A 14,699-nucleotide genomic window follows, 5' to 3' on the forward strand; every position below is an offset into this window, starting at 1 on the left:
AGAGAGTTACATAGAGGAGAAAAGAGATCAATTGTCTGAGCTGGGACAGGATGGTTTCAGAGACAGCCTGCTACAGGGGTAAAGCCTTGAGCTGGATTTCAAAAATTGACAGTGATTTTTCCCAGCGCATGGAGAGGGTAGGTGAGGTGTGGTGAGGGCAATCCACTTAGACATCCCAGAAGAGGAGATGAGGTTGAAAAGGCAGGTGATTACCTTGTATGCCACTGCAAGAAGTTTAAATATTATCATAAAATGGTTTGAAGCCATTGAAGGATTTTAAGCCCCAAGTGATATCCTAAGCTGGGCTCTTTGTTAATGCATGTCACTAAAGACCTAGAGCAAAAACAATATCTTAGACTCTCTTATCCCTTTCAATGCCTGGGCACACACTGGACATGAAATATATAAAATATATATATTTTACAGTTGGCGACTGGTTCCATATGGGTCCAAGTAGATTCTTAAATGGGGGGATTCTCTGTTCTGTTTGTACAACTTTTGGAGAATTACCCTTAGAGTCTGAGGACTGAGGTTGGAATGGGATCTTCCACCATACTCTAATTATCTGTAGGATGGAGGATAGATGAAGGATTTCAAAATCTGGCCTTGGTCTGGGGAAAGAATAGATTTAAATGTTATAATTGGCTTCAAATCTGAAATGGGTGACTGATCACTTTGTTATCATAATTCTCCCACTTCTTCTTTACTGAAAAATACCGCAAAGTCAAAGGTACCACACTCACACTTTCTCATTAAGGCCCAAACACTGATAGACTGGTCCAGAATCTGCAACACCTTTCATAATTTTCTTTGGAAGCTCCTTAAAAAAGTAGGCTGGTAGGTTGCTGCCATTGTAGGTAACAGAGTCACAGGTCACAATTCCTGGGTAGTACATCATCATCCTTGCAGCTATGTTCACTTTTTGACCGATGACTACAACAAGAAGGAGAAAGGCAAATAATAGGGAGAAAATAGCTACTGAACGGAATGTCATCTGAGACATACCGTCCCCAAATAGAATTTTTATTTTTTTACTCCTTTGCCTCTCATGAATGACACACACATCTAGCCTTCAACTATTCATATTCAGCCAATAGCTGTTACAAAATATGCAGGGAGTTAAATAAATTAGCCATCAGCATAATTTATACCTCACCTGGGAGGTCAAGAGAATGATCAGCTCAGGGGCAGAAGGGCCTTGGATATGGAAAGGGTTCTCTAAGTGGGATGGCCACAGGTATGAGGGCTCTCAGATGAGGTCTAGAGAGTCTCTGCCAGAAAGTAATCTAGCACAAGTTTGGTTCTGGGGCACTGACCCACAAATGAAGCACAACATGGTGTCTGTATATTCCAGTGCATGAACCTTCATTTGATGTCAGCTCAAGTACATAAATGAGGGTGGAAGGGGTGTGAGTGTGGGATTTCTTTAGGGAATGTTTTAAGACACAACACACTGTAGTGCACAGACTGTGAAGCCAGACTGTGGGGGTCTGAGCTCTAGTTCTATCTCTTAGTACTATGTGCAAACTACTTGGGCAAATTACTTTAATTCCCCATACCTCAGTTTCCTAATCTGTAAAATAGTGATGATAATGGTACCTACCTCAGAGGGTATTTGTGAAGATTAATGAGTTAATACACATATAATATTAAATATTGCATGTTAACATAAACTTGAATACTTCTGATCAAGATATTCTTTAGAAAAACAAACAAACCTGGTTATTATGGAGAACTTTGACCATACAATAAAGCAGTACAATGAATTTCCACATACTCATTATCCATATGGCCAATCCGGCCCATCCTCACCCAAATTCCTGCCCCATCCTGAAGACTACCTCAGGTGTTGAATCATTTCAGATATAAACTGTTTCAATATAGAGATACTTTCAGATGTATTACTTTTGAACATCTTAAACCCTAACAGCATTGAAGAGGGAAGTAATAGTAAGAGGAGTGAAATCCGTAGATAACACCTACTTACTTTCTTTTTTTTTTTTTAGGTACTGGGGATTGAACCCAGGACCTCGTACATGGGAAGCAGGCACTCAGTCACTGAGCTATATCTGCTCCCTTATCCTTTTTGAGATAGTGTCATTTTTCAATAATGGTGTCCTAACCTTCTCTACAAATTAAGGGGAGTAATTTCAATGTTAACAGGAAATCATTTTAAAGTCCCCTTATTCCATAAACATATAATCTACCACTGCTGCCTGCCAATAACTATTTCTTATACTTATCCATAGCCCCAGAAATGCATACTTTGTGAGCATTAAGCTATGAATGGGCAATACTACATGGCTTGGTCTTGTTTGGAAGACTTTACTCTTTCTGAGGTTAGGGCCCATATCTTTCTTATTTTTGTGACCCCTCCCCCAAAGCCCAATGGCAAGGTACTGTGTTTGCTGAAACACAGAGATAAACTAGCTCATCACACCTGTGTACTCGTGTCTCACAGAGTGTCCAACAATTCCACAGAAGACAATCCCACTGGCAACTCCGATGGATACAGTCCTGGCACCGAGGAGAAACAGAGAGTTGTGGGGAAAGGGATAAAGGTAATGAGCATAGAGAAAGAGGGAAGGTTGTGGAAATGATGATGAATGGGGCGGGAAGGAATAGGAAAGGAATTTTAATAAGTAATTCTCTACTTTTTGTAGTTTTGGGCAACTGGGCATGCCATGTAGCTGTGAAGAAGAGACAGAGAAGGGATTCTGGGATGCAGGATTAGGTTTTTAGAAGTGGAAACTCAATTCCCTTTTCATCTATTTTTATGTTCACCTGAGCTTCTTTTTTGGAAAATAATCCCTCATTACCCCAAACGGACTTTCAATGCAAAGTGACTGTGGCTGTGAACAATTTATCTTTGTTATTGCTAAAAAGAACAAAATCATTATTTGGAAAGACTTTGGCTCAGATAAGGTGTGTGGCATCAAAATCTAACTTTGCTAATACTTGAGGACAGCTGCATATGTAGATGACTTGGGGCTGAGGAGGTGGAAATATTTAGGGCACGGGGGTAGTATCTGGTAGGGTAGACCAATGCAGGGTTATCTGGGCACTAAGACTCAGAAATCCTGAAGGCACTGGGCTCTTGGACAGGGAGGGTTGGGGGTGGTCAACCTTACCTTCGTAACAGTTTTACCTTGAGTGGATCATTTTGAGGCCAGATCAATATGTAAATTTCCAAGCCAAGCACTCACTTCACCTCCCAGTTATTAAAAATCAACTCAGGTCTCAACATGATGTTGACCTTTACCAGGAAGTGAGCCAGAAGTATAGGGAGTCAACCCAGTTAAGTTTTCTTGCAAGCCTGGTACATTCTGACTTATCTCCATCTTGCCTCTACCATCCCCCTATCTTAATGCCTCCTGATTGGAGACTGCCCACCCTACTAATACATTTGATGAATGATTAATGCAAGCAGGAAGGGCATGTAGTCAAAGAGAGCCCTCTCCTTCCTCCCTGTTTTCCTTTCTCCCCATATTCTAGAAGGGGGTCAGGGACCACCAGGTGGGATCAGAGCCCATACTCACTCAATTTTGTGAACCTGAGAGCAGAAGTCAAATATATCCACAGCACTTTCCAAAGCATGAGTGACCTCATCAGGTACTTTTTCCCCAGGGAAACCAAACACACAGAGAAATGAGCAGCCCTGTGAAGGAGAGAATCAGCAAATAACTAGCAGATGATGAACATTAAACTGGACCAGCCAGAAGGCCCAGTGGAGAGTAAGCAGCAGTTGTCACTTTCTAAATCAAACTTCATCAAGATTTCTCTCAAGCCTATCTAATTAGTAGTATACATCATATAGCTTCTGGTGCATCATCAACAGTAGGGCTTGTGTCCTAGGAAAGGGTTTAGCCCTTCTTTTTCCTTCAGAGATAAGAATGTGTTATTTATGTGCACTCTCTCCTCTCTCCTGGGGCCAAGGTCTTACGTTGCAAGGTGCTAAATTTAAGTCTAAGACACAGTACAGGGCAGTGGAAATGGCACCAGCTCTGGAATCAGAGAATCTGTATTCTCAGGCCACTTCTCAACTGTGGAAATTTGAATAAGTCAATTTCATACCATGAACCCCAGTTTCTCAATCTGAAGATGGACATAATACAGACATACCAGAGGTGTTTTGGGATAGTAAAAGGACCAATATTACATGTATTTAAAAAAGACTTTGTAAACTATACTTTTCAGATGTTATTATTATTATTAATCTGGGAGTTAGCACAGAACTGTTCTAATCAGAGATTAAAGTCCAAAACTTGAGGTTTTTAGTACCTGTTACTTAAAAAATGACCTAAGTCAGATGCTGATATCTGTAATAAAACAGCATAAAAAATAAAAGCAATGGGTTAAAAATTTGAGTCTATAATTGTTATATCCTTATGAGATGCAAAACAACATTAAAATGCTTCAATTTCTTCCCCCCTTTTTATAAAGCATCTGATCAAGTGTCAGATTATAAAAGGGGCTACGTTCTGTCTTGATATGAAGGAGGATGCCCTGATTCCTCACGTATGTGAAGATAGAGGACAACCCCTTGGGGAGTACCACTTGGAGTGCTTTGCTTGGAAATTTTGTCTACTGGCTTGGCAAGGTGAGCATTTGACTCACTCTGTTCCCTTTGACTCGCTCCCACAATGATAACAGCGGTTTGTTGAATGTTGACTGTGAGCCAGGCTGGCAACAAGTGCTTCACACAAATTATATCATTAGAGGAAAATACCATCCCATTCAAAGATGAATAAATCAAGGCTCAGAGAAGTTCAATGACTTGCTAAGGTCACACAGCTGTTATACAATTGTTGGGTTTATGTTTGCAGGACACCAAAGACGATTCTCTTAGATTCTATACTCTTTTGTTATGATATTTGTGAATAAATACAGATGATACTTTTCATGGCAAGATGGAAGTAATCACTCAGAACTCTCATAGCACAGAGTTTATTCTTCTCTAACAGAATTTGTTCTTTCTGCCTGGTTGTGTGGCAATGTGTGTGAATTATTTATCTTTGCTACCCAGCCCTAGTTTTCTGTTTAAGGAACTACTCAATAAGTGCTTATTGAATTAGTGAATGAGTGGGGGTGAGGGAGTAATTAAGTGTTCTGCTCTTAAGATATAACACCTGAGGTGGAGAACCAAGTCTAACACTTCTGTGGTAGTTTGCTTATCACATCATTCTTCTCTGAACTAATTAAGAGTCAATAAGAATAACTGGGGAACTGCAAGTGACCTGAGGATAAAACTAAAAGAGGAACTAGAGGTGCAGATATGGCGGATGGGATTATTGGAAACAAGCTTCTAAGAAATGATGGTTACTAAACACCTGACCATCCTGGGAAATGCCTTAGACGCTGGGCTGGAGACGTATTTGTAAGTTTAGTGAGCATAATGTTAAGAGCACAGTGGTTAAAAACCAAGAATGTGGAAGCAGATTGCCTGGATTTGGAGCTCAACCCCATCACCTGCCAGCTCGATGACAAACCTTAAGTTCTCCTTATCTCAATATTCTCATCTTTAAAATGGGGATAATGACAAGGACACTTATCTCTTAGTACATGAAGATGAAATGAATTAATATATGGAAAGTGTTGACAACAATGCATGGCACATAGTAAGTGCCATATCCATCTTGTAAGCTATTATTTTAATAATAAATAAAGATTGATATTTTTAGATTAAATTTCTATATTTATGCCCTGCAACTCACTGGTGTCCTTGGGCATGAGTTTTAACCTCAAACTACTGGTAGATTCCCATCTCTTAGCTCACATTTACCTTGTCAAACATGAAGACTTTGTTGATTTGTCCTCGGAAGACCTTCAGGACAGAAATGATGTGCACACATGCATCCTGGATGGCCTGGCCTATGTCTTCTGCTTTGTCTTGGTCCTTAAAGGTCAGGTTCACAAACATAATTGTCACTGGGCGAAGCTCAGACAAATAACCTCGAAGCTGCCTGTCGTCAATCTGTAAGTTAGAGAGATTTCCTTAGCCTTGGCAGTGGATGCTTCCTCATGAGACCACCCACATTCCCATTCCACCAATCGTCATCAGGCGTAAAGTAGCCTTTTGACATCCTCTGCAGAAGGTGAAGTTTATCTGAGCATCTAAGTAAAACATGGCAGAGCCAGCAGGGAGTGGAGCAGATGGAAATGAAACATACTATCAAAATCCCTTTCAAATGGGACTTACATCCTTGCTAATTTTTAGCGGGCAATCATTCCCTTGCCCAATCATTCCCTTGCCCTGGCTGCTAGCTCCTTCAGGCCAATATGTGGCATCACAATTACAGAAAAACTACTGTGACTTTTGACTCTTTTATTTTTATAGTTTGGGAGAAGAATGTAACTCTACCTTATATTTTCACAGCCTTGTACCTCTAGAATACTTTCACATTCTATCCCACTTTATCCTCAAACAAAATAAAATTTTCAGGGAGTGGATGTAGCTCAAGAGGTTAAGTGCCTGCCTCTCAAATACCCAGGTCATGGGTTCGATCCCTGGTACCTCCTAAAAATAAATAAACTGAATAAACCAACTCTCTTTAGAAGTGGATATAGCTCAGTGGTTGAGCCCATGCTTTGCACATATGAGGTCCTAGGTTCAATCCCCAGTACCTCCTAATAATAAAATAAAATTACCTTTACTAATCCCATTTTTACTAATAACTGAAGCATATTAGATAAATGAAGTAGGAAAACATAACACAACTTTCCTAAGGTCACATAGTGAGACAGCAGCAAACCAGACTTAGGTCTCCTGACTCTGAAACCAACATTCCATCTGTCATATGATCCTGCCTCACTGGCATGGAATATTTCATTTAACTCCCCTCTTCTTTCCAAGCCTATCCATAGAAGACATAAAAGGAGAGCATTCCCAAATTATTCCTGCCAATCATCCTCCCTGAATTTTGTTAAATTAAGTGTATATACAATGGGGAAAATCATTGCATTTTCTTTCCCAAAAAGGACAGAAGTCATGCAATTATTTTCTCCAATCACAATGGAAGAGAGCTAGCAACCAATAACAGAGAAAGAACTGGCAAGTTCACAAATATATGGAAATTAAGCAACACACTCTTAAAGAACCAAGGATCAAAAAAATCACAAGGCAAATTAGGAAACACCTTGAAGCAAATGAAAATGAAAACACAACATACCAAAACTTATGGGATGCAGCAAAGGTAGTGCTGAGAGGGTAATTGATAGCTCTAAATGCCTATTTTTAAAAAATAGGATCTCAAATCAGAGACCTAATCTCACACCTAGAGGAACTATAATAGAAAAGAAGAGCAAACTAAACCTCAAGCAAGTAGAAGGAAATAAAGATTAGAGCAGAGATTAATGAAATAGAGAATAAAAAAAGTACTGAGAATCAACAAAACCAAAAGTTGGTTCTTAGAAAAAAATTTTAAAAATTGAAAAACCTTTAGCTAGACTGACAAAGAAAAAAAGAGAGAGGCTGCAAATTACCAAAATCAGAAAGAGGGGACTTTACTATTGACCCCATAGAAATTTTTTTTTAAAGATTATAATAGAACTCCATGAACAGCTGTGCACCAACAAATTAGATAGCCTAGACGAAATGGACAAATTCCTAGAAACACACGAACTACCTACACTGACTCAAGTAGAAATGGACAATTAAAAGTGACCTACAACAAGTAAAGAGATTCACTAATCAAAAACCTCCCAACAAAGAAAATCCCAGGTCACTTGACTTTGCTGGTGAATTTTACCAAACATTCCAAAAATTAACATCTCTCCTGCTCAAACTGCCAGAAAATAGAAGCTTCAGGAACATTTCCAAACTCAGTCTATAAGGCCAAAATCACCCTCATACTAAAGCCAGATAAAAATCCCACAAGAAAAAAAAAATTCAGACCAATATCCCTTATGAATACTACAACAAAATACTAGCAAACCAAATCCAACAGCACATTTAAAGAATTATACACCACGCTCAAAGTGGGATTTATTCCAGGTATGAAGGGTGGTTCAGCATAAGAAAATCAATAAATGTAATACACTATTGAACTGAGAACTCAGAAATCAACCTTCACATTTACGACCAACAGATTTTCGACAAGGGAGTACCACATTAACAGAACAAAGCGGAAAAAATCACAATCATTTTAATTGATACAGAACAGGGATTGGCAAAATTGGTACACCTTCCTGAAAACACTCAGAAAACTAGGAATAGAAGGAAATTTCCTCAGTATGATAAAGAGTATATATGGAAAACCCACAGTTAATATCACACTCAATGGTGATAGACTGAAATTTCCCTTTGAGATCACAGACAAGACAAGGATGCTCACTATCACCACTGTTAATCAATATTGTACTAGAATTTCTAGCCAAAGAAATTAGGCAAGAAGATGAAATAAAAGGCATCCAGACTGAAAATGAAGGAGTAAAACTTTCTCTATTTGCAGATGACATTATCCCATATGTAGAAAATCTTGAAAATTCTGCAAAAAAGCTATAAGAATTAATAAATGAATTCAGCAAAGTGGTGGGGTACAAGATCAATATGCAAAAATCATCAGTGTTTCTATACCTTAGAAATGAACAATCTGATGAGAAATCAAGAAAAAATTCCATTTACAATAGCAACTAAAAAAATCAAATATCTAGGAATAAATTTAATAAAGCATTAAAGCATTTGTTCACAGAAAGCCACAAAACATTGCTAAAAGAAATCAAAGAAGATTTAAATAAATGGAAGGACATTCTGTGTTCAGAATAAACTATAATCCATGCTGTGTAGCAATGCTCCAAAATGTACTCATCAAATACAATGAATATACCACACGAATGAAAGAAGTAGTTGATGTGGCAGTAGTGGGGGGTGTGGGGAGTGGGATATATGGCAACCTCTTATATTTTTTATTGTGTGATTTACGTATCTTTAAAAAAATAATATAAAAAAACCCCCAAAAACCCAGCATGGTACTGGCATAAGAACAGATAGACCAATAGAATTAAATTGAGAACTCAGAAATCAACCCTCACATTTATGCCAATTGATTTTTCACAAGGGAACAAAGACCACTCAATTGGGAAAGAATAGTCTCTTCAACAAATGGTGCTGGGAAAACTGGATCTCCATTTGTAAAAAAAAAAAAAAAATGAGGAGAAGGACCCCTGCCTCTCATCATATACAAAAGTCGACTCAAAATGGATCAAAGACCCTAAATATAAGAGCTAGAACTATCAAACTTCTAGAAGAAATCAGAACCTTGTGCTAGGCAATGGTTTCTTAGATTTTACACCCGAAACACAAGCAACAAAAGAAAAAAATAAATAAATGCAACCTCATCACGATTAAAAACTTGTGCCTCAAAGAAGTTTATCATGAAAGTAAAAATACAACCTACAGAATGGGAGAAAATATTTGGACAGCACATATCCGATAAGGATTTTAATATCTGGAATACATATATATTTAAAATCCTACAATTCAACAACAAAAGAAAAACAATGTATCTAAAAGTGGGCAAAAGACTTGAATAGACATTTCCCCCAAAGAAAATATGCAAATGGCCAAAAAGCACATGAAAAGATGCTAAACATGATTAGCCATTAGGGAAATGCAAATCAGTATCACAATAGATACCATTTCACATCCACTAGAATGGCTACTATTAAAACATGGAGGGAAGGGGTTTAGCTCAGTGGTTGAATGCCTGCTACCCATGCACGAGGTCCCAGGTTCAATACCAGGTACTTCCTTAAAAAAAAAAAAAAAAAAGGAAAATAACAAGTGTTGGAAAGGATGTGGATAAATAGGAACATTTGTTCATTGTTGGTGTGAATTTAAGGTGCAGCTGCTGTGGAAAACAGTTTGGTGGTCCTACAGAAATAGAGTATAGAATTATCATCACTTGGCAATTCTACTTCTAGATACATACCCAAAGAATTTAAAGCTGGGACTCAAATAGACATTTGCACACCAATGTTCATAGAAAGCATTATTCACAATTGCCAGAAGATGGTAGCAACCCATGTCCATCAACAGATGAAGAATGGATAAACAAAATGTGGTATATACATACAATGGAATATTTTCCAGCATTAAAAAGGAATGAGTTTCTGATTCATGTGACAACATGATGAAGCTTGAAGACTGAGTGAAATAAGCCAAGACACAAAATGACAAATATTGTGTGATCTTGCTTGTATGAAATAACTAGAATATGCAAATTCATAAAGTAAAAAACCAGAATATAGGTTACCAAGGTCTGGGGTGGAAGTAGAGAATGGGAGGTTGATCCTTATTAGTTTCTCTTTGGGGTGATGGAAGAGTTTTGGTAATGGAATGTGGTGATGGTGACACAACATTGGGAATATAATTAACACCACTGAATTGTACGTTTGAATGTGGCTAAAAGGGGAAATTTTAGGTTGTATATGTGTTAGCAGAATAAAAAAAAATTTAAAAACCATAGAAGAGCACAGTGAACTCTAATGTAAACTATGAACACTAATTTAGTTATAGCTATACTGTGTCATAAATTTTTAATAATGGCACCACACTAATACAAAATGTTAATAATAGGGAAAACTATGTGCATGAGGAGGGGGTAAATAGGAACCTTGTACTTTCTGCATGATTTTTCTGTAAACTTCCAACTTCTCTAATTAAAAAAAAAAAAAGAAGAAAAGTTGGTCAATCAAAGTAACCCATCCAATACAAATTGCTGTAAATTTTAAAAGTATATATCTACCAAATATGAAGAATAAATACATCAAACATCAAAGTGCCTGGCATATGGTGAGTACTAACATGTAGTTATAATTCACATGGTTTAATATATTTGAGAGAGCCTGGATCTAAGAGAATGACGTGGAAAACTTTGAGGGGTAGAGATAGTTCTGAGCATTTGAATTACCTGTCTTGTTAAATTTGATTCTTCAGATTTAACACAATCAACAGAGAAACAGTGAGCCAGTGCACGTTCATGTGATATCTTTCTGCCAGACGATATATAGAGTGATCATATGTTCTTATATACTTAGGTCAATTCCAGTTTGCCTGAGTTGTATGAGGCAACACAGTCCCAGTTTATGCCTCTTGTCACAACGTAATTATGAACAATTCCCCTTTAACTTTCATAAGCGTCCTAATTTGAACAAGGAAGTTGTAGACATCTAAACATAGAGAATGTTAACCCTACCCTTTGTATTTCAATGAAATATTCTACTAACTGCTGTTTTTCTTCATCTCTCCAGCTGTCCAAGATCGCTAATACCCAAAAACACAATAAATTCAATTATGAAAATACCTGCTTCAAAATGCTTTCCATTAAATACTTTTGTAGGGATGATTCCAGGTCAGGATCAGATTCCAGCATGCACGCGAGCCTCAGGAGTTCTGAGAGGGCAGAATAAAAGGCTGGATTCAGGAAAGGAGCCCTGGCCCTGAAGGGCTAGAGAGAGGAGCTCCCCAGTCTCCACTCCTTTGGACAGAGTCCCCACAGTTCGGTCATGGAACTGTGGGACACTTAGTGGCCAAAAAGGTCAAGGGCTACCCAATGGGAATTTTATTAGAGGTTGTGAGTTTCCCAAAATTAACCTGCAAATAGCCCACAACGCTGTTCTAGTTGTTATCACACTTTGGGACTTTAGGATTATTTTCAACTCTGGACTTGAGTTTATTGCCACAGGACATGGGAATGGATAAGTGAGGGAATAGCAATTGAGGAGGAGCAATAGACAAAATGAAGGGGATGATAAGAGTTGAAAGAACACCAGGACTTATAGCCAGGAGACTGACTTTTGGCCCAGGTTTGATACCAACTCACTGTGTAACCTTGCCCTGGTTGCCTTCCATTTCCTTGTCTGGGAAAAGAGAAATTGGGCTTCATTTTCTCTATGGTTTCCTTCACTATAATGACTGATAGGTCCATACTCTAGAAACAGACTGATAGAAGATGGTAGGAATGAGCATGAAGAAAGCCAAAAGTAAGAGAGAAATGATGAGAGGTTTTTGGCAAGAAATACGATAATGATAAAGTAAAAACAAACAAACAAAAAACATGAGGTGAATAGCAAGGAAAAAATTAGAATGAGGCCTAAAGGGGATGTAAGTTAAGAAGCAAATTTGATTTAGAAAGTGTTTATTGATCACCAAGTATATTCAATACATGATGCTAGGCATTGAGCAGGAATAAAAAAGTAACTAGGAAACTTGTGCTTTTCCCTGAAGGCACTTTACTGTCTAATTGGGCCCTCAAATACAATGTAGGTGAAAAAGTTAAATATGAAAAAAAGATTATAAGGACCAGACCAGAGAGACTCAGAGGAAGCAGTGATCAATAGGAGCAAATTTAATCAGAAAAAGCTTCAGAGAAGTAGGGTTTTAACTGGATCTTGAATGTCTTATGACATTTTACTAGAAGGATTGAGGAGGGCCTGCCTGACAGCGGGAACAATGTAAGCTAAAGCCAAGAATGAGCAAAGTATGTTGAAAGACTGATGAAGACTCTAGCCTGGCTGGAATCCCATGTGAGTGTTAGAGGTTAAGGGGTGATACTGAAGATAGGAAGAGGCAAGGAGCTTAGGAAGAAGGCAGGAGTATAAAGGCCTGGCCCATGTAGTGGTAATGGGGACAGGGAGGGATGTGCCCAAAAGGCCTAAAGAAACCCTTTATAGAAGGCACCACTAAGATTCAATGAATGGGCTGGGGTAGAGCTCAAAGGGAAGGTAGTGTCACTGGGCTTTTTCCATCTCTGGAGCTTCTGGGGTTCTTGAACTTTCCTGGTCAATTTTCCTGTAGTCCTGCTATGCCCCGTAACCTATTGAAGATTTGTAAAGTACAATCTACTAGTTATAGTGCTCAAAATATTCAAGTTTACATAAATAATGAGGAGGAAAAATAATTCAAAGATGTTTCTATGGTTTCTAGTTTGGAAAAAGAAACAGTTTTTAGGGAAACATAAGCAGCTTAGAGTTTAGACATGTCAGTGCTGGGGTGCCTGTTTAACATCTGTAAGAGATGTTCCATAGGTAGGTTTTTTTGTTTTTGTTTTTGCTTTTTTTTAATGAGTCTAGAATTCAGGACAAAAATCTGGGCTAAATTCTGCCAGTTAGGATTTGGATGAGGCAAGTAACTTGTACAATCTCGATGTTAAATGCCTCCTTAAATTTTTTTTCCTCCTTAAATTTTGTGCCCTGCACTCCTGGCTTGCTTCACCCCAGTCCTGGCCCTGCTAGGAGTCATACAGAAGTTAGGCATGAAGGAATGTTCACCAAGAAGTGAAGAGAGGGTCAAGGACACATCCGTCAAATCACAACCATTTAAGGAGATAAGCAAAAGTTGCTTTGAGGGATAAAAAGAAGACTAGAAAAGAAGAATGTTCTTGACTATAAGGAAAGAGGAGAAGATAGAGTTCAGAAAGAGAGGGTAATCTAATGCCACGCACTTAGGATGAATCCTGCAAAGAGGTCACTTGGTGTGGCAAGTTGATGATCATAAATAGTTGACCTAAACAGTTTCAGTACAATAGGGTATGAGAGTAGAAACTAGATGCCAGGGACTCAAGACCAAAGACGAGGTAAGCACATACCTCCTGGGACATATGCAATCAATGTTGATTGGGTGAATAAATAAGTGAGGTGATGGAAGAGGCACAAATATAAGGTCACTCTTTTGAGAAGTTTGGTGGTGAAGGTTAGGAAGGAAGGGAAAGTAGAATTCAAGGAAGTTTAATTATTTTCTTTCCTCCTGGGGGAAGACCTGCAAATGTTTGGAAGATGAGGGAAAGGGGTCAGTAACGAGGGAGAGGGGGTAGGCCTGAGAAGGGCTGCACATAGAATCACTATTCTAGAGAATGGGTAAGTGGGCCCCCATTGTGTGCCAGGAAGGACCAGGGAGCCATGTTGAGGAGCTTATGCACTTGCACAAGAGCAGTTGGTGTGGGTGTAAGTCCCAGCTGACTGCTGGTAGAGGTAGGGGCTCTTGTCCATGGAGAGTACTTACTATTGTGGTAACCAGAAGGATAATAATCCATGAAGTTCATACACTTTGTGAAAAATTCATCAAAATTAAAAGAAGGAGGTGGTTTTAAGAAGTTAACCTAAATAAAATAAAATGAAAAGCTTTTGGTTATTCTGAGAGTTGTCTGGTCCTCCAAGTATAATTTGTCAACAGAAAGGTGAGGGAGTATGTTTTGAAGGTCCAGATTGTGGTAAATAGTGACTTGCATGCTTTAAAACTGAAGATCTCCAACTTGAATGTGATTACACTAAAAAGTCTCTCCAATTATTCATTAAGATCTCAATCTTTAGTGTATATGGAGGGTCATTCCAGGGGACAAACTTATATACATTTCAGCCCTCAGAACTTTTTCTTCTTTTTTGATCTTATAAAATTTTAATTCAAATAAAACATGATTAAACTATACACCATTTCTTCCTTACACGTGTAAAAAGGACAAAGGGCACTGAAGCCCAAGAAGGTATTAGGATCATCACCAACAATAAGATATATCAACATCATGACCCTTGAGATATAATACACTGAGAACAGCATAATATTGTTTCTGTTGTATTTAAAAAACCACATAACATCAGTCCAATAATGAGAAAATAGGCAAAACCAAACTGAGGGACATTCATCAAAATAATTGACTAATACTGTTAAGAAGTGTCAAGGCCATGAAAGACAAGGAAAGACTAAA

At 38.3% G+C, this 14,699-nt stretch overlaps 1 protein-coding gene across 1 annotated transcript in view; it reads right to left on the reverse strand.

The window, feature by feature from the left end:
- Positions 1–14,699, reverse strand: part of ADCY10 (adenylate cyclase 10) — a 120,276-nt gene that overhangs the window by 99,458 nt on the left and 6,119 nt on the right. The window contains exons 5-10 of the mRNA XM_012527624.4: positions 14,000–14,096; positions 11,304–11,392; positions 5,783–5,974; positions 3,540–3,658; positions 2,441–2,517; positions 744–933 (exon numbers count right to left, since the gene is read on the reverse strand). Coding sequence (XP_012383078.2) covers positions 744–933; positions 2,441–2,517; positions 3,540–3,658; positions 5,783–5,974; positions 11,304–11,392; positions 14,000–14,096 — 764 coding nt within the window. The remainder of the gene's footprint in view (positions 1–743; positions 934–2,440; positions 2,518–3,539; positions 3,659–5,782; positions 5,975–11,303; positions 11,393–13,999; positions 14,097–14,699) is intronic.

This window comes from Dasypus novemcinctus, chromosome 13 (genome assembly GCF_030445035.2).
Source record: "Dasypus novemcinctus isolate mDasNov1 chromosome 13, mDasNov1.1.hap2, whole genome shotgun sequence".
NCBI lineage: Eukaryota > Metazoa > Chordata > Mammalia > Cingulata > Dasypodidae > Dasypus > Dasypus novemcinctus.